General features: G+C 52.7%; 1 protein-coding gene across 4 annotated transcripts in view; it reads left to right on the top strand.

The window, feature by feature from the left end:
• Window positions 1-1,357: 1,357 nt before the first annotated feature.
• Window positions 1,358-26,019, top strand: part of THBS2 (thrombospondin 2) — a 30,160-nt gene continuing 5,498 nt past the window's right edge. The window contains exons 1-21 of one of the 4 annotated variants that reach the window (XM_081250849.1): window positions 1,358-1,628; window positions 1,858-2,000; window positions 4,313-4,387; window positions 5,795-6,351; window positions 7,527-7,611; window positions 10,191-10,387; window positions 11,994-12,134; window positions 12,682-12,778; window positions 14,107-14,274; window positions 14,516-14,692; window positions 15,433-15,606; window positions 16,092-16,219; window positions 16,302-16,454; window positions 16,860-17,078; window positions 19,712-19,819; window positions 20,592-20,751; window positions 22,212-22,330; window positions 22,956-23,190; window positions 24,490-24,717; window positions 25,195-25,466; window positions 26,008-26,019. The exon at window positions 26,008-26,019 is cut by the window's right edge and continues 86 nt beyond it. In XM_081250849.1, the coding sequence (XP_081106975.1) occupies window positions 4,336-4,387; window positions 5,795-6,351; window positions 7,527-7,611; window positions 10,191-10,387; window positions 11,994-12,134; window positions 12,682-12,778; window positions 14,107-14,274; window positions 14,516-14,692; window positions 15,433-15,606; window positions 16,092-16,219; window positions 16,302-16,454; window positions 16,860-17,078; window positions 19,712-19,819; window positions 20,592-20,751; window positions 22,212-22,330; window positions 22,956-23,190; window positions 24,490-24,717; window positions 25,195-25,466; window positions 26,008-26,019 (3,282 nt within the window). In that variant the 5' untranslated portion in view covers window positions 1,358-1,628; window positions 1,858-2,000; window positions 4,313-4,335. Of the gene's footprint in view, window positions 1,629-1,857; window positions 2,001-3,029; window positions 3,172-4,312; window positions 4,388-5,794; window positions 6,352-7,526; window positions 7,612-10,190; window positions 10,388-11,993; window positions 12,135-12,681; window positions 12,779-14,106; window positions 14,275-14,515; window positions 14,693-15,432; window positions 15,607-16,091; window positions 16,220-16,301; window positions 16,455-16,859; window positions 17,079-19,711; window positions 19,820-20,591; window positions 20,752-22,211; window positions 22,331-22,955; window positions 23,191-24,489; window positions 24,718-25,194; window positions 25,467-26,007 lie in introns of those variants that run through there. The other 3 variants (XM_081250850.1, XM_081250848.1, XM_081250847.1) reach the window with 3 other exon arrangements.

Genomic DNA, 26,019 nt, shown 5'->3' with positions numbered 1-26,019 from the left:
ATAGAGTCCAGGTTTTTTAATTTAAATGATGACTGTGTCACCAATTAGTTGACCAAAAGCAAGATATCTTACCTTGAACAAGACATATACTATATATTCTTTGAGTCAAGTTTCTTCTTTCTCTGTACATCAGAAATTGATATTGTGTACCCAGTAATAAATGTACAGTCACCATAAACAAAGGCTTTCAGAAAATGCAAACAGTGGGCCAAGGTCACGGTTCTGCTCGGTTACAAGCCCTCTCCCTGTCCCACTCCATCCTCCAAACCCCCAGTGACACCCTGGCTGGACTGCAGTGTGGCTGGCTCTGTGTGCCCCTGCTGCCCCTCCGTGGTCCCCACCTGGCAGGGACCCAGGTGTAGAGGATGCAGGTCCCTCAGCAACGTTACCCCATCAGATTCGAAGGTGGCTTAGAGCAAACTCCCTCTAACACCCTTTAGCTGAGACTTTACCTGTTGACCGCTGACCACACCGCTGCCGGGTACCTCGGGGGTCGCCGGCCCATGCAGCCGGCCACACCGCCTCTTCTGTCTGTGGTCCAGCCTGGCCTTGGGGATACCTCACTCCCTCCCTCATCCACCCCCTCCTCCGCCCATACCTCCACCAGGCACCCCCCTTTCTGCCCACTCCACCCCATCTCCCATCCATCTCCTCCCTCCGTCCAGGGCCCAGCCTGGCCTCAGGGGATGTGTGAGCTCTGGGAAGTGTCAGGGAGTCTGGCTGTTGCTATTCTTACTTCTCGAGGCTTCCTCTTGCACGACCCGCGCATCGGGCTGTCCTGGTAAGCGAGCCTGTGGAAGCTGACTACGGCTTGTTCATGCCGCTGGGAAAGTCTGTGCCAGAGGTTCTTGGCCGCACACTGGGCGTCCCCAGGGAGAGGCCATCCTATGGGGTCCAGGCTGAGCTCATGAAGTAGAATTTGGATGAAAATAATTCCGCATCCTGTTTCTCTGTCATCTAGGTGATGTGCTGACTTCCCTTTAGATTAAATATCATACCTTACGCACATGATACATGAATTCATCCATCTAACTTCATCAGTTAGACTGATGGACTGATCATTTCCACCCACTTACTCTTTTGCGTTTTATTGATTGTTACTTATTTGGTTTAGAAAGACCATTCTCACTTTGGGTAATGTGAACCAGATCTGAAGCCTACAACTTGCATTCTTTCTCCTAAGCAAAAAGGGGAGTTCCAGCCAATCTTGCTGGTTTTATTTATAGCATTTTATTTCCTGAGAGAAGACAGGAAAAGTCCGTCTTCCCCTCACTCATCTGGCTTCTCCTCTGTGGTCCCCCAGCTGCGGGTTGGAGCAGGGGTGGGGCTACGGGGGTTGGGGGAGGCTGGACCGGACCGGTGCCCGGTGCTCCAGCAAATGCGAGATCAGAGGAGGAATTATGTCATTTCTCCGAAGGAGTGAGTTCAGCTTGCTTCCGCGTGTGTCTGACTGACAGCCCCACACAGGACCCAGCGCATATAAGGAGCGCCTGCTGCCCCGAGGGTGCCGAGCTCTGAGCCCAGCTCTTCTGCTGAGTGGGGCTGGGTCTCCTACCAGACCCTCATACCTTCTGAACCCCATTCCCAACTCTGAGAGGAGTCATCCCTGCAGGTTTTCCACATACCAGGTAAGAGCTTTTTTTTAAATTCACCAAAACTTTTCATTGTAGTTTAATTTTCATGAAAAGGCTCTTTCTGATTCTAAGAGGGGAGAAGGAGAAAGTGCAGAATAAGTTTAAAGTGAGGAGGGGGCATGCCTATTAGCACCTAAACAGCAAACATGTCTTCACCTTGTATTTGTGCTGCTCAGTTGGGGAACTGAGGCAAGTAAACTCATTTTCAGCACTTTGTTTGCAGGGATGATGCTGTGACCTTCCTGGGCTTTCCCATCACCTGAGGATTCTTGTTACTTTCGTGAATGTACCTGCCTGGAAACTGGGGCAGATACTGCTGTTTTCAGCTACAAAATAAGACATTTCCACATAAAGTTTGTTACTGAGGTGCGGTCATGAGAAAGAAACTAGAAAAAATTGTTCCTGAGCATGTGAAAAATAAGCAGAGAGGTTATAGAGACAAACGCTAAACATTTTTCACAGCTGACAAGTGTTTTTGAATGTTCTTAATGAATAATATTTAGTAAGTCTGTGAAGAGTGTTCTGACTGCCCGTGGACTACAGCTGTTCTTGAAAATTTGGGGAATAATTTGCAGATGAAAAGGCAGAGGGGAATTAGCGTGACTTCTGTAAATCCGAGTTGGGTTCCTTTGGGGAAATCACCGCAGTCTCCACTGAGGGAAGGAGGTATTTCTCAGTGAAGTTATGTTTGCTTTGATTGTTGATATAAAAAGAATTTTAAAAGATCTTTACAAGGTCTAATGATATTCTGTTGCAGAAGGCTTTGGAAACCTTTCCTTTGGAAAAAATATGACCTTAAACAGCACTAAATGTGTGAAGTGAGGCGTAGGATGTGGGAGCGTGTGTCCCCGTCCCTATGGCGTGTGTCGTAGGATATCATACGTGTTGCCTTCTAAGAACACAGGACTTGATAAGGCTGTACCAGCCATACCCATGACTCCGACCCTGCTGTGTTCTTTTTGCTGTCGTGATCCCCTGAAATAAGATGGGATAGATGGCAGAGTGCTGATAGTTCTGCTTTAGAATCAGAGGATTTGATTTTGTTAGCAACAGAGTTCAGCGTACTCCCTTGAGGCTGATAGGAAGCTGAGCCTCCAGAATTTGGAAATTTACATTTTGGATGGAGCTTGTCTTTGCCAGAGACAGTGGTCACTGCTGTCTTCAGGGGACAAAGGTGCATGTGTGGCTGAATGGGGAATAGACCCTAGCTTTGCAGATGTGCCTGCCCACCGTTTACTCTGAAACACTTGTGTAGTGTTCACTGAGTGCCAAGTGCTGGTCTAAGTCCCTTACGCGGCTTCACTCGTGTAACTCAGCCCTCTGGAGTCCTATCAACCTCCTTACTGTCACTCCTACTGCACTGGGTGGTCATGGGACAGCGCATTCCAATAAACGGCCACACGCCCTGTGCTTGCTGGGCTTCATAAGCCTTTACAGACACTAACTTGCTTGATTTATTTCTCACAATAACCCCATGAGTAGAAAATTTAAATGCCTATTCTTCATTCTACAGAGGAGGAGACTGAGAGCAGAGAGGGTAAGTAAGTTTCCCCAGGTTGCACAGAGGGTGCCTGACAAGGCAGCTCTGAGCCTGGCCCGGCGGGGGCTTGCCTGGGTACACAGCTGGCTCCTCGATGTGCAGGTGGAACTCAGCGAAATTCTGGACTTGCTGTGGACAGACTGAAAGCAAGTGTCTGGATCCCATGGGGAAACCTGAGGGTCCTGCATGGACCCTGCTTCCCCAGGGGATGGTCCCCATCTTGGGGGGAATGGGTAGTTCTAGGTTCCCAAATCCTTCTGGAGAGGGGACTCCTTGGATTTCTTCATCACTGAGAAGCTCAGGATCTTTGAAGCCCTAAACAGGGAGGGGTGCGGGTCTCAGCTTGGCTTCGCCTCAGTGGGACACAGTGTATCTCTGGAGGGGCGTTGGGACCATGTGCTGCTCAGTGGGGAGACCAGGAGGCTGAGCAGGGGTTAACGGTGGAACGGGCTCCCGGCCAGTCTCTGACTTCTGGGCCAGTGTCTGCTGAGCCTGCCAACTGAGAATCCTCAAGAATGGAAAAACAGCCCTCAGGAAAATAGAAAAGCAAAGTAAAAATGATTACTAAGTAGAAGGCTATTTTTTTTTTTGTAATTATGATCACCAAACTAAGTTTACTTCTAACTCATATACAGTTAATATTTACTCTATTTAATTAAGTCATGTGCAACTTTTTTCTTGGCTATTTACACAAAATGTCTTCATAGGTTATTTTCCCCAGGCTGACATTTTTCTGAATTCAAACTTCCTGGGTTTACATCCTGGCTACACCTTTCAGTAGCATCATTGCTCTGGGTAAGCACTTAACTTCTCTGAACTCCACTTACCCATCAGTAAAATGGAGATGATAACAGTAGTTGCTGCCTCCTAGGTCATTATGAGGGTTAAATAATATGAATATTTAGGATGTCATTAGCATAGTGCTTGTCAGCAAATGCTAGACCAGTGAATACCAGCTACAGTTAGAAGAATCCATTTGAAAAGCACATTTCCTATCTAGCTTTAACTGCTCACAAATCCATGTGTTTCTGATTTTCCTATACAAATTCTTTTCAAATGGTCATATGAGTAAAAATTCCAATCTACACTAGACTTTGAGGTTATGTATTCAGAAGTAACGGGTCTGATTTATCTGCAGGGGTTCAGCTGGGCAGAGGCAGGATGCTGTGGCCACTGCTGCTGCTAGCCTTATGGCCCTGGTACAGTGCTCAGGGTGAGTGTGGACACCCCCCCCCCGCCCCCTGCCCTGGTGACCTGGGCTCCCGGAGCAAGCTTCACCTGTGGGAGGAGGGTGGACAAAGTGGAGGCCTGGATGGAGCATCTCACCTCTTGGAACCTTCTTAACTTAGTTTAAGATAAATCCCCAATTAGTTTTGAGTCCATACATCAGGAAGCCATTTATTTTTGGAAAATTCAGGTGGTAGAGAAAGATACCCTCTGACCTGGAGATGCAGTCTTTTGCTGGGCACTTTTTGCCTTTTTTCGTATGTGATATTTACAGCATACTAAACTTTTTGGTGTTTTATAAATTCTTTCCTTCCCACTTTTTTTTTTGCTCTTAAAAATGTATCAAAAATATTTTTCCATCTGTTTCTTTTCTTACAACATGATTTTTAATTACTGTATAATATTCCATTAGAAGGTAACCCCCAGTATTTTTAGGTCAATTCCCGTTTACTTTACACATCCCATCTACACTAGTATAAATGATGCCTCATGGAATACTGCTGTGAATACATATATCCTAGAGTTTGTGATTATATATTTAGGATAGCTTCCCAAAGTAAAATTGCTGAGTCAAAGGTTTTAATTATTTTAAGGATTTTTGATATATGGGCAAATATCTCTATTGCAGGTAGTAAAATGACACTTCTGTCAACAGCACTGTGTATTATAATGCTTTAATTTGCCAAGTATTAGATGAAAAGTTATTCTCTGTTTAAACTTTGTGTTCAGAAAATTATTGTGAATGACTTAAAGTGTTAGGAGTTGGTGAGGTCTGACAATGACTCCTTCCAGTAGTTTAGACGGTGACTTAAAACCATTCATTTGTGGCCTTACGGCTCATCATGTCTCAGATGCTCCCCTGCAGGGTGAGCCCTGAGTGGGAGCACATCTTTCTACAAAATAAGGGATTCCCACGTGATAAGATCAAGTCAGCTGATCTGTCTAAGAAAGAGACATGAAATGTAATTGCTTTCTAATAATGTTCCAGTGACAAGACTGGAGGTGCACTGCCCTGCAGGATGCCTTTCTGGGCAATCAGATGCTAGAAAGAAGCTCACCTTCGAGCTTCAGCTCTGGGTGGAAGAGCAGGAAAGAGCAGGTGGCCAGGGTCCTGGTCCAGGAGCAGGTGGGACCAAGCGTGACCCGAACGCTGCATCCTTCCTGGAGGAAGGCTTGCTGGGCAAAGTGTCAGCTGGTCTGAGCAGAGGGTCCCTGACTGGTCAAGGGCGGAGCTGGTCCTGTGGAAGCAGATGTCTGGGGAGTGAGGATAGCAGTGGTTTTTGAGGAATAAAGCCCGAGCACCCAGGCGAGGAAGGGGGGGACTTGGGGCCCCGAGATGAGGGTGCCTGTGCCTACTGCTCCCCGTGACCCCCTTGTTCTGCTCCCCGGGCAGCCGGCGACCAGGACGAGGACACCGCCTTTGACCTCTTCAGCATCAGCAACATCAACCGCAAGACCATCGGGGCCAAGCAGTTCCGGGGGCCGGACCCCAGCGTGCCCGCCTACCGCTTCGTGCGCTTTGACTACATTCCTCCGGTGAGCGCGGAACACCTGGATCGGATCGCCGAGGCCATGCGGCGGAAGGAGGGCTTTTTCCTGACGGCCAGCCTGAAGCAGGACCGCAAGTCCAGGGGCACCCTGCTGGCACTGGAGGGCCCAGGCGCCACACACAGGCAGTTCGAGATCGTGTCCAATGGCCCCGCCGACACCCTGGACCTCACGTACTGGGTGGACGGCACCCAGCACGTCATCTCCCTGGAGGACGTGGGCCTGGCTGATTCCCAGTGGAAGAACATCACTGTGCAGGTGACCGGAGAGACCTACAGCCTCTATGTGGGCTGCGACCTGATGGACAGCTTCACGCTGGACGAGCCCTTTTATGAGCAGCTGAAGACGGAGAAGAGCAGGATGTATGTGGCCAAGGGCCCTGCCCGAGAGAGTCACTTCAGGGTAGGTTCTGCGGGACGCAGCCTAGGGCCTGGGGACCCCAGTGGGGGCCCCGCTTAGTGAGCTGCCTTGTTGAGGGGTCGGGGTGGCCTTGGAGAAGCAGACACATGTGCACCTACCCACAACAAGCTCCACGTGCACAATGCACACCCACTGGCACATGCAAATCATGTACAAGTGCACACACAATACATGTATACACATGCATGCACACACACTCATAGACACTCTTACGTGCACACACAGCACACATGGCTCTCTGAACCAGGAATGAGCAGAGCAAGCTGTCATAGGTGCCCTTTCTTAGCTGCACAAATGGTCACCAATTTCCTGAGTGAAGATTAATTTGATGATTGAGGAATCAACCCCATTCAAATGTCTCTATAATCCCAGACCCCCAGATTCCAGCTCAGTACTGACATGACAGGAAGACAGGAGAGAAAACTATGTTTTCTAAGGAAGGGGCTATTGATTTATGAGGGAATCGTTCCATGTTCACCTCAGTTATAATATTTTTTACAAGAGGATCTTTCTAAATGCAAGTGGTTAGAACCTGCAGCAGAGGGTTAGTAATTATTCTCCTCCAGGTGTGTGTGTTCTTTGCAAATAAATGTATGATTAGACTCAGTTATTTCAGTAAAGGCCTAGAGATGCTGGTCGTGGTCTCTGGCCATTGTCAGGAAGCCCCCCAGGCCCACGTGGCCGACTGGCCCCGCTGGGACGAGCCCCTCACTGTCACCGGGAGGACGGCCTGGTCTCATAGCTGTACCGTCTGTTCTGTGGTTGGAGCAGTGCACGTTCCCGAGACCCAAGGCTGCATGCGGGAACACCAGGCACCCTCAGAGTCCCCTGTGGAGAGAGTGTGGCCCCCGTTGTCCCCTGAGCGTGTTCAGAAGACAACCCTTGCCATCCCTCTGGGGGCCACCACCCCTTCTCTAAGACACTCTTCCTTCTCCTCGGGTCAACCCCACTGTCTGCCTCTTGCCTCAAACGAAGCTTCAAAGTAACATATATAGATAACCCATTAATGAGATTTCAGACCTGCTGAGGATAAAAGCACAGAAGAAAATGTTCTCACTGCTATAAGTTTACATCCTGTAATTTTGAAATATCGTTTAATGTGGCGTTGAACATTTGCTGTTTATCCATTTCCATTTCTTTCCTTGTACGTATTTCAGGGTTTGCTGCAGAACGTCTACTTAGTGTTTGAAAACTCTGTGGAAGATCTTCTGAGCAAGAAGGGTTGTCAGCAAAGCCAGGGAGGTAGGTGTCTGAGCTGCGTGTGGTGCCCCATGTCCCACCTCTGATGGGTTCCTCCTTTGGTGTGTGGGGAGGGGCTGGTGGGACATAAGTAAACATGTTGGAATATGTTTCAAGTGCCGCCATGGCCTTGAATGAGTTCGCTGGTCAGCCTGGATGTGTTGGCCTCTGAAACAATACATTGCTTGAAGGATTAATTATGAATATATTTTAATTATCCAATATAATCCATTTTACATGCCAAAAAATAAATCCCTGGCATTTTAACATGATTTTAAATACATGCAACTATTCCAGTCTGCTGATGTGTGAAGATCATCTTAATAAGATAACACCACAGATGTTTGTCCAACTTAGTTTATGGAAGTTTTTTTATACTATTCACAACAGTTGATACAGCCTTATTATGAAAATGGACGCCACTTGAATCACTGATAGATAATCCCACGCTGTCTGTTAATTGCATTTTGAATTTACATTCAACCATAATTTGTCAACATTGTCTTGAGCATTTGATATTTGAAGGTCACTATGCTGGGGCTTTTTGAATTCAATGTGTCATTTCATCTTCAAAACCCCTTGAGTTGGGCTCATCCACTTTCCTCACTTTACAAATAAAGAAGCGAGGTGCCAGGAGGGCCCGCTAATTGTCGGGGGAGTGGCCTGTGAACGTCAGAGCAGCGCACCTCCCGCCCCCAGGCTGAGTCCCACACAAGAGGCTCTTATATGCCACGTGATCCCATTTTCCGATTTACTTCCATTAAAAGGTTTCTTCATGTCAACTGTAAGCAAATATAAATTGTTCTTGTATGGATCCATGCGTAAGGATACATAGGATTTGATGTCTGTAATGCACAGTTGCGGCTCTGTGACCCAGCCCTTGACCCCGGAGTGTCCGGAGTGCTGGCTTGACGGTTCAGAGCCCGAAGCCCCGAGCACTGGCGTTGCAGGGGCAGCATCCGTGTCCTTCCATCCAAGGCCGTCCACCTTTCAATCTGTGCGTCTGTCAACAGTTGGCCAGTTGAGCTCAGGGAAGGAAAGAAATTAAACTGTGACTTTTGGTGGCCTGTGCAGTGAGAGGACATTATAAGGCCTCCTGTCACACACCCTCAGCTCCAAACTCCCTGAGCACCACAGCCTCTGAAGCTCTGGACCACATCCCATCCCAAACCGCCAGCTCTGGCTGAAATGCCAATATCAGCCCCTTTGGATTAGCTCATGGACATTTTTTGCGGGGAGCTGAGGTCATAAAAAAGCAAAAGTTCTAAAAAGGCTAAGACAGTACTAACTGACATCCCACAGGACACAGAGAAAGAGGAGGTGGTCCCGGGGGCCCTGGCGGAGGGAGACTTGCTTGTCTCTAGATAAGAGCTTAGCATCCTTGGAAGCGGTGACCCGGCGGGGTGGGCACGTCTCTGTGACAGAGAAAAGGAAAGGGGGCACTTGACCCTCGATGGTGGGGAGAGTGGACCTGGCCCTCACCCCGGTCCCTGTCCTGCATGCCACGAACGGGGCGTGTCCTATCCTGAGGAAGGGCTCTGTCCATCTTCCATGAGATGGTCGTGGGACTTCCAGGCACTTTTATTGTTGCTGTATTTTTATTCTTCTACATACATGTAGTGATTAATATGCTTATGTCTGTATGGTTATATATGGTTTTAGGTCTGGTGAGTCTGAGGTATCAATGTGAGTTGCAACAGGATTTACAACCAAATAACAAAACTCGATCATAGACTGTCTGACGGAATTATGACATTGACAAGTCGTAACTCAGTAATGGAATGTATCGGACAAGATAGTTGAGCATCACTGCAGAGAGGACGCTGGGGCTGGCTTGCCGGCCACATCCCAGCTGGCCAGGCTCCCCCGAGGGCGACACCAGTCTCGGCACTTGCCCAGATCACTTTTGTAACTAGTGGCATAGCCGTGTGTGTGTCCCATGTTCAGGGACTTCCAGGGGCTTGTACTATTTCTGGGGTAGTGAGCTCTGAGCCCATGGTTGGGATTCTGCCTTTCTGGGGGTCTCGTGAGGCCAGCAGAGAAATGATGAAATTACTCATTTAGCAAGAAAAGAACTGAATTTGCCTTAATGCAGTAGCCAAAAGAAAAGGTGTTTGGGATGGAAAAATGGGTTAAATGAGGAGTGAAAGGAATTGTTGGAATTTATGGAGAATATGGGGCTGGAAACAAGTTTAGGGTGGGGGACAAAAAGAAGGAACTTATCTTAGATAATAAATTATATAAATATTTATATAAAAACAAGAAAAACAGGAAATTGTTGCCTCTAATGAGTTTGAACACAATGCATGATGCAGATGTAGGTCTCTGATGCTTTTTGCATTTTTCCATCCCTGAGCTGACCTTTCACTCTGCTGATGGGTGGTGTCTGAGGCTCAGTCCCCACGGTGCTTTGAGGTGAGCAGCGCCCTTTGGTACAAGCAGGGCCATAATGGGAAACACCTCCACCAGCTCTCGGGTTCTTGGGCGCCCGTGTAGCTCAAGTGCTCTGGACAGCGCCCTGCGGGCCCGGCCAGGCTGTGGCCAGAGGACGGCAGGCTCACTGCTCTGTGTCTTCCCCGCAGCTGAAGCCAACGCCATCAGCGAGAACACGGAGACGCTACACCTGAGCCCCCCAGTCTCCATGGAGCACATGGGCCGGAGCGAGGACAAGGGCCCCGAGGTGTGTGAGCACTCCTGCGAAGAGCTGGGCAGCATGATCAGGGAGCTGTCAGGGCTGCACGTCATCGTGAACCAGCTCCACGAGAACCTGCGCAAAGTGGTGGGTGCCCCGGGGACCCTCCTCTGACCACAAGTAACCTCGACTATCCACCGTTAACCAGCACTGTATCCACCACTACCCCCGACTAGCCACTGCTAGCCAGGAGTAACCACCCGGCTCCCTGGACGAACAGGCTGACGGTCCCGGATGTGTGGTTAAATGCCGCATGGCTAGAGGGCGGGAGAGGGATGCTTATGGAAAATGTGCTCACGGGCCACGAGCCTTCCTCTCAGTCCTTCAACCCTGGGGATTCGTCTCCCAGGAAACAGAAAGCCTGCACACGAGGGAGGTACGCTCATTTAAAGAATGGCGTTCAGAGTCGAGCCTGTCCCTGAAGGCACGAGGTCATAACAGGCAAATTGGTTTTCCTCTCCACAGCACGTCAAGGGGGAGAACACGTGCCTCAAGTCTTAGGAAGCGTGCTTTAGGACTCAGAGCGGGTTGCTGGCAGTAAGCAGCCTCCGTTGGCCCATCCTCCCACAATGTAGTCCTCAGGCTGAGCTCGGCCTGAAGGAAGCTTGTGTCCGGGGGCGGGGAGCAAGGCTGAGGAAAAAATAACAGAGAGGAGGGGTCCCCAGGGGAGGGGTCCCCAGGCCCCTGAGGCTCTGCCCCGCCCAAGGGCCCTGAGCGGGTTCTGACTCGAGTCCTGGATGGGGCTCCAGCTAGGGCGCTGGCCGGGCAGTACCCACGAAGAGTGTGGCTTCTGGAATGTTCTACCACGTGCTGGGTGGGGACAGGAGTGGGAGGGGGAGTAAGAAAACCCTCCCCGCCCAGCGCTCGCCACTTCATGGAGCCTCCAGGGCTGGGGGTGCCGAGACCAGGGACACCCGCAGGCGGGGGCCCTGCTGGGCGGGGCTCTTCATAAATGTGAAGGACCTTCCCACAAGCTGCACGTGGCGTGTGACCTCTAACTCTCTGGCTGCTTCAGGGCACAGAGCCTCAGCCCTGCTGGTGCTGGTGGCGTCCGGGTGGTCCCAGCGGGGGAGGGGCTGCAGAAGGGAGGCCGAGACATGAGCAGGGGAGCCTTTGCCCCTGATGCGTCTGGCTTTCAGCTGAAAAGAGCTTCAGGAGAAGTTTACCTACATTGGAGTTGGGGATTAAGGAAATTCGCCAGCTCCCTGAATCACACAAAAACGTCCGGATGGTGTGTTTCTGTCCATTTTGCGCCGGGAGGGTGGGGTCCATACCTTTTGGGTGATTCTCAGAGCGCCCATTATCCTCAGTTCAGAAATGTTAGCGGGAGCAGGGTGCCTAGAAGGAGGGAGGTAACAACACACGTGCTCATGGGACAAAGGGTGTAACTTCCATTTAGTTGAATTGTTTTACAACTGGGCATTGTTTCCTGCAGTCTGTAGCCCCCATGACAGCAGGGTTTATGTCTGTTTGCCTTTGCCGTTGTGCTCTCAGAGCCGTGTCTGTCACACGTGGAAGAATGGATGAATTCAAGAACTGAACCTCAGTTTCCAGCCGCGGGTGGCGGGAGGGACCCCGTCCCCCGTGGTCCAGCATGAGGCTCCTTCACGCCTGGGCGGCCTCCACCTGCCCGTGCACGATGGCTGCGCAGCCATGCTGCAGCCATGCTGACATCTTTCCCTCCACTTTCCAGTCAAATGACAACCAGTTTCTCTGGGAGCTCATTGGAGGACCCCCCAAGACCAGAAACATGTCCGCCTGCTGGCAGGACGGCAGGTTCTTTGTGGAGAATGAAACCTGGGTGGTGGACAGCTGCACCAAGTGCACCTGCAAGGTGAGACGGGCACACGGTCTCCTGGTGGTGGCCCCGGGCTGGAGGCTTCCCGCTCGCTGCTCCCCGCGCTGCGCGTGGGGTGTGGGGAAGGGGGCCACCTCCAATGAGGCCCGAGTGGGCCCGTGGTTCCGCGCCCAGGGAGCCAGGGAGGGTGCAGCCAGTGTCACCCGGTGGCTGGCCGGTCCCCCGCTTGTTTGTGTTTGATACAACTCGGTCCTGCGAGGGCCTCGGGTTCCGCACAAGCCGCTGGGGATGGGGTCACTGCCCACGACACGACATGCCACTTGTTTCTTTATGTCCTGCCACCTGGTCTCCACTGCTGGGGGCCTGGACGCCGGACGCCGCTGCGACTTTGCGCATCCTCCCGCCGGCAGCGCGCGGAAGGCCCCGTGGAGCGTGCGGCGCGGCGAGAGATGCACTCGCGTCCCTGTGACCGGCGGGGTCTGCGGGCAGAGACCTCCAGCCTTCCCGCCGACCCTTCAAGTCAAGCCCTGGGTCAGTGTTCATGTTCTTAAATGAGTGACATAAATGCCTCTTTTCCTTGTAGAAATTTAAAACCGTTTGCCACCAGATCAGATGCCCTCCCGCCACATGCGCTGACCCGTCGTTTGTGGACGGCGAGTGCTGTCCCTCCTGCTTCCATGGTGAGTGCCCGGTGGGCGGACGGCGGCCTCGGCCCCAGCGGCCCCGGCTGTGTGACCGTGTGGGTCTGTGTCGGATGGTCTCGCAGGGGCCGGGGCTCCGAGGTCCTCCTGAAGCGCCCAGATGCTCGTGGCTCCGGAGTCGCGGTGACCCTGATCCTCCTCAGCCTTCCCTCCTGTGCTGGTCCAAAGCCACAGCCCCCGCCTCTGTTTCGAGTCCCCCGTCCCCCTCCCCTAGCTCACCCTGGAGCGTCTGAGCCTCCTTCACACCCGGCTCCCCGCCCCCTTCCTCGTGGTGTCATCAGCAGCGTTGACTGAATCGGTTGTTTTCTCTGAGACCTGCTCTGCGTGTCCTGTTTGTCTTTCACTCTCTGGTCCTCATCCTGGTCTGGGGGTCCTTGAGTGTGGTGACCCGGGTGGGGCTGGACAGCTTCCCTGTTCGGGGAGCCCATGGACATGAGCACAGGCTCTGCCCCGCCATGAATCTGAGCAAAACGTGGCTTTTCCAGGTTTCAGATTCTTAATCTGCAAAATACAGAATGAGTGTCCGCATGACACAGGGTTAGTTTTAGGATGAAAATAAACAGCACAAATGTACAAAAGTGCCTGACGTATATTAGTGTTAAACAGAGACCAAATCGGACATGCTACAGAGAGTAACAGTGTGATTGCAGGAGCCTGAGGGTCCACTTTTGCCCAGAGGGAGCTGTTTCATGTTGTTGAGTAAAAGCCCAGGAAGGGTCTCCTCAAGTTCTTATCTTGCTGCTTCTGGGACGTTGAATCGTAGCATTTACTATTCACCAGAAAGATCTCTTGCATTAAGGTACAACTTTTCTGTTATTCAGAGATTGATAATTTCCTGTGAAGAATTTCTTGGCAAGAAATTGCCTTTTTATTTAACTTGTTCCAATTTAAAGTATTTGGAATGAAATTTAGTGTCCTGTAATTTCAACCAAAAATTGAAGTTTCATCACCATATATAAATCAGCACATGGAGATTCAAGTGGAAATAAGTTACATCTTAGCAACTCAGGCGAAACCTTGTGCAGGCAGGGTTCAGCGCTCTCCTTTGTGAAGCCGTTAGAAGCATCCACAGACCCCTTTCCTGCCAGTAGACCCTGGGTTTCTGGCCAAGCTCCTTGTGCATCCCCGTGCTTCCCCTTTCCTGGGAGTGTGGACCCTGCGCTCCGACCCTGGGACAGACCTGGGGTGGCCCTGGTGTCTGCCCACTGCCAGCGCCCACCTGGGGCATCCAGCTCGGAGCCCAGGGCTGGGCTCTGCTGTGTGGGGTGGTCCCTGGGGAGGTCTGATGGGCAGGGCTGTCCCCCCAGCAGACGGCGAGGAAGGCTGGTCCCCGTGGGCGGAGTGGACGGAGTGCTCTGTCACCTGCGGGCCTGGCACCCAGCAGAGGGGGCGGTCCTGCGACGTCACCAGTAACACCTGCCTGGGGCCGTCCATCCAGACGCGGTCGTGCAGCCTGGGCAAGTGCGACCACCGCAGTGAGTGTCGGAGGCCGGGCCGGAGGTGGGGACAGGGCCCAGCCCCTGGGGTCCTGGGGGTCCAGAGAACCCCTGCTGCTGCCTTTTCTGGGAGGTGCTCCCCCTGGCCCAAGCATCCTGCTCTTCCCCAGCTGGGCTCCCTGCTCCTGCTTGGTTGATGAGCAGACTCCCGGGACGGGTCAGCCCTGCCTTTCTCTCTGCACCCTGAGCCTCTGATGTCCTTGTTCCCTCCATGTGCTAGTCCGGCAGGATGGTGGCTGGAGCCACTGGTCACCGTGGTCCTCCTGCTCCGTGACCTGTGGGGTCGGCAATGTCACCCGCATCCGGCTCTGCAACTCACCAGTGCCGCAGTTGGGCGGGCGGAGCTGCAAGGGCAGCGGCCGCGAGACCAAGGCCTGCCAGGGCCCGCCCTGCCCGGGTGAGTGGACAAGGGCAGGGTCCGGGCTCGGGGCCGGCCTTTATCAGGACACAGGCCCGGCGTGGCCCCGCGAGATCAAGGCACTGGGATCCTCTCGGTTGGCTGGTTTCTGGAAGCTGGGCCTCGGGGTGGATGCCGATCGCCGTGCTCAGCTCTGACCTCCCCTGAACAAGCTCCAATTAATCCACGATGGAGCAGAAATAGGCCAGGACCGAGGGGGAAATGACAGCAGGCACAGGAGGGGGTCTCAGGAGGCGGGCTCCCCTGCATCTGGGGCCCCTGGGGCCTGGGTTTGGGAGGACACGTGCTCCCCGCACCAGGCCTGCTCTGGGACTGGGGCAGGGTCTTCACCCAGAAAAGGTTGTGCTGTGATTCTTCTCCCTACTGAGTTACCTGTACTGATGATGAGTGACAGCCATTTAAAATGAAACTCAGCTCCGCACAGCTTTTCAGACGTGAGCACCTCTTGCCCGTGGCAGGGGTGGACCCATAGCCAGCGGCCCCCGGTCAATGGTCCCAGGTTCTGAGCGCAAAAGATTGTGTGATTTCCCTTCCCGGAGACAAAACAAAAACGAGTGAACTGTCACCCTCTGGACCCCTCCTGACCCTATGGTCCTGAGAGGACATTCCTACCAGGTTTCCTCCACGTGTGGAGACATGGCCTTATCCCAGGTTCTTTGTCCTGAGCCCCCAGCACGGGCCGCGTCCCCCGAGTGACCCCTCTGTCCTCTCTCCCCCAGTCGACGGTCGGTGGAGCCCCTGGTCCCCATGGTCGGCCTGCACGGTCACCTGTGCCGGAGGAATCCGCGAGCGGACGCGCATCTGTAACAGCCCGGAGCCCCAGCACGGGGGGAAGGACTGCGTCGGCGACATCACAGAGCATCAGATGTGTAACAGGAGGAGCTGCCCTGCAGGTGGGTGTGCACGGGACGGGCCCGCAGCCTCCAGCCTTTCGGCTGATGGGCGTCTGTCATGGGGCCTGGAGGCTCCAGCCTCAGGCGTCTTTGAAGACACCACTGGGTTTTAATTCTGATTAAATGTATTAAAATGCTTGGAAAATACAGAGAAGAAAAATCAGTTCTACACACATGAAGTTTTACCCTCTGCTTTATGTTCCTCTGGCATTTTTACATAAAAGCAGAAATCATGCCGTGCAGAATGGAACATCGTAGGTAGTGCGGTCACAGTGCACGCGTGCCCCGTAAGCCCCTACCTCTCCGACGCTTTACTCTCGGAGGTGGTGAATTTTGGTGGCTGCTCCCAGCATCTTCCTAACTCACTCAGTTTCTCCACAGCTGAGCCCCAGAGTGTGTGGGGGCATCCCCCAGGCCGCGTGTGTGGGCTCATGACAGCGCTGCCTGGTGGCGGCTGCTGACTCCGCTCTGCTTCCTCCGTGCAGACGGCTGCTTGTCCAACCCCTGCTTCCCTGGAGCCGAGTGCCGCAGCTTCCCTGACGGGTCCTGGTCCTGCGGCTCTTGCCCGCTGGGCTTCCTGGGCAACGGCACCCACTGCGAGGACCTGGACGAGGTGGGTGCCCCCTCCCCAGGCGGCGGGGCGTCCCTCGGAGGTGGGGAGCGTGGGCTCACGTCTGGCCCACTGGTCCCCGCAGTGTGCTGTGGTCACCGACATGTGCTTCACGACCAGCAAGGCGCACCGCTGCGTCAACACCAACCCCGGCTTCCACTGCCTGCCCTGCCCTCCACGCTACAAGGGGAGCCAGCCCTTCGGCGTCGGCCTGGAGGCGGCCAGGACGGAGAAGCAGGTGAGTGGCTCAGCCTTCTGAGCTCCTGTTAGAGACGGCAGGACAGTCAGGCGGGAGCTGGAACTGGAGGGTGGACGGGACAGGAGCGGGGACGGCGGCCTGGGGGAGAGACGGTCGCACTCTGCCGGCCAGCGCGACCCTACCTGCAGGGACCACAGGGCTGAGTTTTCACGCACAGCATCCCAGAGGCCCAGGGTGGGGACTCGTGGTCTCCCCGTGACCCCAGGCACCACCGGAGGCCTGACGTGGCCTTGCCGTTGCTCAGGCCCTTCCAGGGGGGCAGAGCCCTGGGTCTCCGGACGCTGCCCCCTCCTCAGCATCCTGTGGGCAGCCGGGAGCCCTGTGCCCTGCACGCGCCTCCCGTCAGGGTCAGCACGCGTCCTAACACGCTCAGCCCTCCCGCAGGTGTGTGAGCCTGAGGACCCCTGCAAGGACAAGAGCCACAACTGCCACAAGCATGCGGAGTGCATCTACCTGGGCCACTTCAGCGACCCCATGTACAAGTGCGAGTGCCAGACGGGCTATGCGGGCGACGGGCTCATCTGCGGGGAGGACTCGGACCTGGATGGCTGGCCCAACAAGAACCTGGTCTGCGCCACCAATGCCACCTACCACTGCATCAAGGTGAGGGTGTGGCAGGGGCTCCCCCTTCCTCAGGCCCCAGTGGTTCCAGCTCGGGGCAGCTGTGCCCCTGGAGGTGCCTCTACAGGTCCTAACAGTCGGAGGCTCCTTGTGGGCCCTGCACTCTGCGTGGTCCCCACCCCAGAAGCTGACGGGAGCTGGGGGTGTCACTGCCCACCCACTAGCCCCTCCAAGGCATCTGCCTAGTGGGTTTCTGCAAATTTCAGGATCACTCTGGAAAAGCAGCTGATTGTTGGGAGCTGGGAGAGGATGCGGCGCCTAATACATGTTTGTTAACTGAATACAAAGAGAGTCTTGAAATCACTGGGGGTGGGGCGATGTAAACAGGCCCCACCCTCCTCCAAGGCTATGGGGGCCTGAGGTCTGCAGGTGGGCCGGGCTACGGTCACGCAGAGTCTAGCAAACACTTTTCTTTGCAAAGACCCCCATGTGCTGCACACAGGAAGCGGTTAGGGCCCCCGGATGAGTGGGGCTTCCTTAGGGCCTGTAACGGGGCGGAGTCCTTTCCTGGGGCAGCTGCAGCCAATGACCACAAACCTGGTGGCTTTAAACGGCAGGACTTCATCCTCTCACGGTCTGGAGCCAGGAGTCTGAGGTCAAGGTGTGGCAGGGCTGACCCCCCTCCCCCAGGGGAGGGTCCTTCCAGCCTCCCCCAGCTTCTGGGCCCTCCAGGTGTCCGTAGCTTGTGGACATATCGTCCCAACCTCTGTTTCTGCCTGCTCCTCTGTGCATCTGTCTCAAACTCCCCCTGACGCCCTTATAAGGACACGCGTGGTTGTATTTAGGGCCCATCTGGATACTCCAGGGTAAACTCGTCCTTTCAAGACCCTTATATCAGTAATCGCATCTTTTGCATATAAGGTGATATTAACTTTACCATGTAAGGTGATACACGTAGGGACAGTCGTCCCTTTTGCTATATAAGGTAACATTTACAGGTTCTAGAGGTTAAGACATGGCATATGTTTAGGGGACCACCATTCAGACCACTAAACAAGGTGTACCAAAACGTTTTAGTTTTATACCTTAGAAGCTTCAGAAATATAAATACTACAAACTCACAAAAGACATTACCTGCAAAAGTAAATATATTAATCTATTTAATATTTATTTATTCTTGTGAATTTTGAGTAAGAGAGTATGAAATTTTATCTTTCCCCCTCTTGATTAAAGACGGCAGATGTTGACTGAAACAAAAAGTGAATCTGCTTTGAAATAACAGAGACAAAGTTTGCAACCTTCATTGTATCTCCCTGACCTAACAAGGTCAGGTGTCAAGCATGGAAATCCCCGCAGGAAGTGGGTGATTATTGGATGTGATTATTGATGAAGATTTCCACTAGGGACCCAGGATGCCCTGGTACCGTAGCAGGAACAATGGAAGGTGTCCACGAGGCTAAGGACACCTTTTTTTGTTTGTTTGTTTTTCATTTTTGTGGAACTTCAGACAGGAATTTAATAACTAAACAGTTGGCACATCAAAATTTGCACAATTTGGGCTTCCCTGGTGGCGCAGTGGTTGGGAGTCCGCCTGCTGATGCAGGGGACACGGGTTCGTGCCCCAGTCCAGGAAGATCCCACATGCCGCGGAGCAGCTGGGCCCATGAGCCATGGCCGCTGAGCCTGCGCGTTGGAGCCTGTGCTCCGCAGTGGGAGAGGCCACAACAGTGAGAGGCCTGCGTACGCAAAAAAAAAAAAAAAAAAGAAAGAAAAAAATTTGCACAATTTGCACATTGTATTTGCATTAAATATAACTTATGGGAACAAACAGATGCAAAAGTAAGACAGTTCATGGGAAACCCCCTCACCCCGTCTGAGAGGTTCCTTTACTCATCTCTGCAAAGGTGCTGAATCCCTCCCTCAGCACCTGTGTCCACACCACAGGAATATGCTCTCCTCCTTCACGGGCTGGAGGTGAAGCTTGGCTCCAGACATGGCCCTGGGCTGTGCTTCTGATCAGACCCCTGACCCACTTGAACCCCTGGGGCTTCTGGGACACCTGTGTTAATGGCATCGAAACACCTTCACGTGGACCCTCTCCTGGTGTTTCCAGCTCCCTCAGGCTGCAGTGTCTGTACAGCTCGGGTTTGAGTCCTTATATCATTGGACTGAAATAAAATGACTTTTTTCTCCCGTTATGGGAATTCTCCACTTCTTGGGCAGAGCTGAATCAGGGAGATGGTTTGGGGAGCTGGGCCTTGGTTCCTGAACAGAGACTCTAGGCCACCTGTTGGCTACTGAGGGTTGAAGGTTTATGACCTTGGCTCTTGGATGGATGCTTGGAGTTTGTGGGAAGCAGTGGGACGGGGGGCTCTGCCCTGTCCTGTATTTTCATTCTCTCCTGGTTCCCGCAGTCGTTCAGCTGCATACAGGGATCCCGAGCTCAGGACACAGGCTTCTTTTGCCTCAACTCACTGGTGGTGGTGATGTCGGTCCTAGAGCAGCACCTGAGGGGAAACGTGGGGCCCCGGCCCCGCCGTGGGGTCTCCGTCCTCCTGCTCCCGCGAGGACAGGAGCCTGGCATTGGTGTCGCCGGCTCCGCCCTCATTATCTCATCTGAAAGAAGGGGGCTCTTGGGAGTGTTTTTGTAACTAGCCTGCTTCCTCTGCTTGCAGGACAACTGCCCCCTCCTGCCTAACTCTGGGCAAGAAGACTTTGACAAGGATGGCATCGGGGACGCCTGTGACGATGATGATGACAATGACGGCGTCAGCGATGAGAAGGTGGGTCCCCCCACCTGAGCACCTGCCCTCGGGTTGAGGAGCGGGGAAGCGCCGTGCTCTGCACCCGGGGGTCCCCGTGAACTGCCGGGTTTAGCGCTCCTGCGCGAGTAACAGAAAGTCACCGACAGGGAACGTCTGTCCTTCGCACAAGCACACGAGGCAGCCAGAGCGTGGAGCCGCCTGGGGTCCTCTGCCAGAGGCGCTTGCAGTGGTTTAGTTTACCTTTAGTTGCATAAAAGGGACTTATCCCCGCTGCTTCTGGGGCGGGTGCCAGCGATGCGGGCTGCATGGGATGAGTGACATTGCCACTCCCAGCCTTTAGGGCAGAATTTAGATGTTACCATTTCCTGAGAGAAGTGTTGCAAACATAAGTGATCTGACATGTTAGTCCGTAATTCAGCACTAGCAGAGATAGAGAGGCTAACTTCTTATTCACAGGTTTACTGCATCTGGCTTCCACTGATCCATTAACTCATTCATGCGTTCATTCCCTTGACATTTATGTTTTTATCCTCACCATGAAATATGTGCTAGATCACCTTTGCTATAGAAAATATCAAAATTTTTCATAGGGACAGATGCATAAATAATTATCAAATCATTTGATATCAAGAAAGTGTCAGCAATGGCTACCTTTGCCAACACTTTATAGTTACCTAGATTATCTTGATCGACTTTGTATACATAGCCTGTAAGTGCTAAGCCATTTTATAAGCAATTCAACAAGCATCCCTACCCTATTTCTTAAATTCTTCCCTCGCTTTCTCTCTAGGACAACTGCCAGCTTGTCTTCAACCCACGTCAGTTTGACTACGACAAAGACGAGGTTGGAGACCGCTGTGACAACTGCCCCTATGTGCACAACCTGGCGCAGATCGACACGGACAGCAATGGGGAGGGCGACGCCTGCTCCGTGGACATCGATGGAGATGGTCAGTCCCGCGCATCCTCCTGACGTGCTTCAGGGCTCATGGTTGGCGGTGGTCCCAGACTCCATGCTTTATTCCGTGTTACTGCATAAGCCCAGCTTCCCCTGTGCACTAATGTGAGACAAAATGATTCATGACGCTTTGCCCATAGGGTCCCAGCCTCATTTGGCCCCTTGTCCACGTGGGTTCCTGGAAGGGGTCGCCGGCCTCAGGTCGCCAGCCTAGTTTCCCCTTTGGAAAACTACGTGTTTGTCATCTTCCTTTCCTGACCCCGAGCTCTTGTCCCGTGTCCTTGTGCCCAGTCCTGGTGTCTTCTCTCAGGTCCACCTCTGTTCACAGCCCCAGGAGCCCAGTTCCCTGTCCTGACCCAGCCGCGCTTCTGAGAAAGGCCTGAGGACAGCTTTGTCTCTCCTGTGTTCCTCCTATTTCCCTCCATGCTGTATTTCTAACCATTCATTGAATCATTCATTGCAAAGCCTCCCCGAGGGGTTCCAGGTATCCCCAGACTTCAGAGGCTTGCGACACCACCAGGCTATTTAACCTTAGATGCCAGTGCTGCGGGCACGAGCTCCACACCTCACGGCACAGCGTTGCCCTGGGTGTCTGACGCTCAGGAAGCAGCTTGGACAGACTCACACCCACTTCCGTTGACTCCGCCCACCCACCCCCACCTGCGTTTGTCTCCTGGCTATTTTCTTGGTGTAACTTGGCATCACACTGACCAGCTTCCACCGGCGCCAAGACAGCGTCCGGCCGTGCTGCTCTCTAGGGCTTTCCAGCAGCCGGGCATCTCCTCCAATCCTCCGTCTGTGAGGTCTGACCCCCTGCATATCTCAGGGGTCCTTTCTCACTGCCTCGCCCCCTGGCTTCCCCCACCTGCCAGGATAAGACAGCTGCCTAGCCTGGCTCAAGCTTTCCTGCTGACTCACTGACTTGTGAGGTTTTGCTTTGCCCTTCGAGCCTGATTAACGTTAACTCAGTTTTCATAACCCCAAAGTTGATGAAATTCATTATCTATTTTCAGATTTCTGGGTATAAGGCACTATAGCTAAACCCCCTGTCAGTCTCTGCCATTGTTATTTTCCTGCTAACGTAGGGAACAGATGAGGCAGTGGAGCCCCGGAAGCTGATCAGGTCCTAGGAGCGTGATGCAAATTTTCTGAATGGATGTTAGGGCAAATAGTCAGCGTGACGACTTGGATGTTTATGCTGTGATGACTCACTCATCAGCCCTCCGTGTGTAATGTCATCCAGAAACCTCCGAGAGTTGGTTCTGCTTCAAACTAAGGGAGTTTTAAGTTTAATGGGAAACCTGCCATGAGTCTAATAATCTTTACATTTTATGATTTCTTAGATCACTTTTTATTAAACAAAAGTTTGGCCGCAAGTTGCTTACTGCGCTAGGAAAAGCAACATGCCTTTGCTAAACTCCTATGCTTCCATTTTCCCCCTGAATCCTACAGATGTCTTCAATGAGCGAGACAACTGTCCCTACGTGTACAACACTGACCAGAGGGACACTGACGGGGACGGCGTGGGCGATCACTGCGACAACTGCCCCCTGGTGCACAACCCAGACCAGGTGACTGACCGGTGATTGACCAGGTGTGGCTAAGAGCAGCGGGGATGGAGGAGCTTCTCAGGCACAGAACATGCAAGGCTTTGCAGCTTTCAATCCATCTGCCAGGACCCGACAACACAGGCTTTTCAATCATTGTAATTAAAAACGTTGAACTCAGGTCTGAGCATGACTCGTATCTCCGTGGTCACGGGCCAGATGAGTGGGTGCCTTTGTCCCACTGTCTGAAAGGAGAGAGTCTTCATCTAAGTATCTCCGTATTTCCCTGATGCAAACATAGGAATTGGCTGCTTTTCCAGATTTGCCTTTGGAAGACACGGTGAGAACATAACATACTGATGTAGTTCCTAGAACGTGTTGCAGCAGATGTTGTCAGAAAGGACTTGATTCTGTTGCAGCTAATTCTTTCCAGTCTTCCTTAAAGAAAGTGAATCCCCGTAGGGAGGTGGGTTAGGATGGAGAGATCCCTGGACTCCAGTCCTGGCTCTGGAGGCCGTTTCCTCTCTACGGTCACGGCTCACATTGGGAGTGAGGTGGTACAGGCCACGTGCCCTTGGTGAATTTCAACCTGGCATCTGTTTCACTGGATGGATGCTCAATGCTGCTCTCCCCAAACTCTGTCTCCCAGACCGACGTGGACAATGACCTCGTGGGAGACCAGTGTGACAACAACGAAGACATCGACGAGGATGGACACCAAAACAACCAGGACAACTGCCCCTACATCTCCAATGCCAACCAGGCTGACCACGACCACGATGGCAAGGGGGACGCCTGTGACTCGGACGATGACAACGACGGGGTTCCCGATGACAGGGACAACTGCCGGCTGGTCGCCAACCCCGACCAGGAGGACTCAGACGGTAGGTCCTGTGACAGCTGCCCTGCAGAGGCAGAGAGGTTCCAGGAGCGCAAAATGCCGGGAGAAAGAAGTATGTAGCCCGACTGCCGACGTGAGTAAGTGGCCCATTAGCACAGGCTCTGGAGGGGGCAGGAGTCTCAGGTAGTGTGGCAGGTAATGTGACAGGTGCACAGCTGGGCTCAGTGGTGGCTTGGTTGTCCTCTGGCAACTGCTGGAGCCTGTGGGTGCAATCCTGGCTAACCCGGGTGCTTCCTGGAGGATACACATCCACCGTGGATGAGATGGGGTGTGGGGTATTTGAGCCCACACGACCCAGAGGCACGTGGAGACTCACTGACTGAAGAGCAGCTCCAAGGACCACCCCCCATCCCAAGAGCAACACAGAGCTCATTCTTGACAAGAGGACAGACGGCTTCAGTCCCCACAGCAGGGCATGGGGGCGCTTGCTGGCTACTGAGCAGCCTTTTACCAGGAGGGAGGCTGGGATGGAGTCAAGGCTGGTGTGCTCAGGGATGTCTTAGGGGTTTTGGAAGCTCCTTTTTGCGTGAGTGTGTGCCTGTCACCCAGTGCGTGGATGTGTGTTACTGAACAGAACTGAAGGATAGTTTGAAGGATGTGATGGAAATTCGGTTGAACTTGGTATCTTTTTCTCCTTCTAAAGCAGTAGGCACTGCAATGGCCTAATTGCAGTGGTAAGTGGTCATCTGGATCATCACTATTACCATGAACTGCATGGCCGTGAAGGTCTCAGCAGGCATCTCTATGTGTGCCAGGCTGGTCCACGGCCCCATGGCCGCATCCCCACCTCATTAGAGGTTCTGTTTTTCCTCCAAAAACAGAAGTCCACATCTCCTTAGGGAAATCATTTTTCATGAAGGAGTTCTGCTTTCAGTGCCAAACAGATTACAGGCAGGGGTGATTTAGGTAATAGTAGAGGTTCTGAAGACTATCAGAGAAAAAAGCTGGAAATTCAGCTTGATTTCACTTGGCAGCGTTCAGGTTTTGTACCCCCAGTTTCAAGTTCAGAAGGAAGTGAGAAATGACGCTACAGGAACTGGATTATGGCATGCTTTGCTGCAGGGCATATCACAGCAACGTTTTGAAAAGAGCATCCAGACTCCTCACAGCGTTGGGGTGAAATGTCAGAGATTACAGGCACTGGTCCAGGAAGGCAGGTCCAGGTCCTGCCAAGCACCTAACCTTGAATTTTCAGAGAATCATGTGCTAAGTTTTCTCAGACACAGAGAGGCGGACAGCAAACCCTTACTTTGCGTGTTTCTCTGCTTGTCCTTGGTGACAGGTGATGGGCGTGGTGATGCTTGCAAAGATGACTTTGACAATGACAACATCCCCGATATTGATGACGTGTGTCCTGAGAACCACGCCATCAGTGAGACGGACTTCAGGAACTTCCAGATGGTCCACCTGGACCCCAAGGGCACCACTCAGATCGATCCCAACTGGGTCATTCGCCATCAAGGCAAAGAGCTGGTGCAGACGGCCAACTCCGACCCTGGCATCGCTGTTGGTGAGCCTTAGAATACGCACCACCCCTTGCGGTTCCTGCCTGTAAGGTGCCCACGGAGCACGTGGGCTGCCCTTTAGAACCGAGTGGACAGGAGCAGTGGGTCTTTCTGGCAGCCCCCATCCTCTCTTGGTTTGTAAAACCATCTGCCTAAATATTTTTGATGGGAGAACTTGGGGAAGCACTTATTTGCCTCTCCAAATTCTCCGTGATTTAATATTCAGCAAGCCATTTCATTTTATGGACTTGGTCTGTAAATTATTACCTAGGGTGGTGAAGCTCTGCCATAACTCTGTAAGTGGGATCTAAAAAGATTAAATTCCACAAGTGTTGTTAATCCCACAGGAACAGACCTTGAGTTAGATGGAAGAGGAGAGCCTCTTTCCACCTGCATCCAGTGGTCCCAGGGCTCATCCAGTAATTTCCTAAAAGGCTGTTTCTGACTTGGTTTTGTGACCAAATGTTCCCTTTGGCCCCCAGGTTTCGATGAGTTTGGGTCAGTCGACTTCAGCGGCACATTCTACGTCAACACAGACCGGGATGACGACTATGCTGGCTTCGTCTTTGGCTACCAGTCCAGCAGCCGCTTCTACGTGGTGATGTGGAAGCAGGTCACTCAGACCTACTGGGAAGACCAGCCCACCCGGGCGTATGGCTACTCAGGGGTGTCCCTCAAGGTGGTGAACTCCACCACGGGGACAGGCGAGCACCTGCGGAATGCTCTGTGGCACACGGGGAACACAGAGGGACAGGTGAGGAGGACGGTCTCTGCTGACCGAGGCCGGCAGCTGCTGTGAGCTTTCAGGAGAGCAGTACCTGCCCATTGCAAAAGTACCCCCACCTCGGTCTTTGTTCATTTTACCTCAAGTCACGGTGCTTTTAATAATCTTTTATCGGGTACCTCGCTTATTAAAGATGCCATGCCTGGTGATTTTATAAACACAATTGGTAATCCTCTTGCACATGAAACGTAGGCGTACTCCCTTATAGAAATAGGGAGAACAGGGTTTCAAAAGTTTAAGTGTTTCACCCAAGGTCCCACGTTGAGGAAGTAGAGAATCTGTGACTCGGCCCAAGTGCCTGTGCTCTTTGCACTGAGCTACATTGTTCCCTATCAGTGGATTTTTCTCATGCTAGAGATTCATAATATGAAATATATTGGAGGAAGATGTGGCAGCCGGGGTCATAGGGATTACTTAGCAGAGTAATGTTTTCTTCTCCCCCCTTTGTGCCGTAAAACTGTGGTTAAGGCTCAGGGTGTCAATTATACTCACAAGTGATGTTTTTCCTCAGGTTCGCACATTA

This window comes from Mesoplodon bidens (assembly GCF_964165515.1).
Source record: "Mesoplodon bidens genome assembly, chromosome: 12".
Taxonomy (NCBI): domain Eukaryota; kingdom Metazoa; phylum Chordata; class Mammalia; order Artiodactyla; family Ziphiidae; genus Mesoplodon; species Mesoplodon bidens.
Note: the sequence above shows the minus strand (reverse complement) of the source record. Positions and strands in the feature narration are given on the sequence as shown.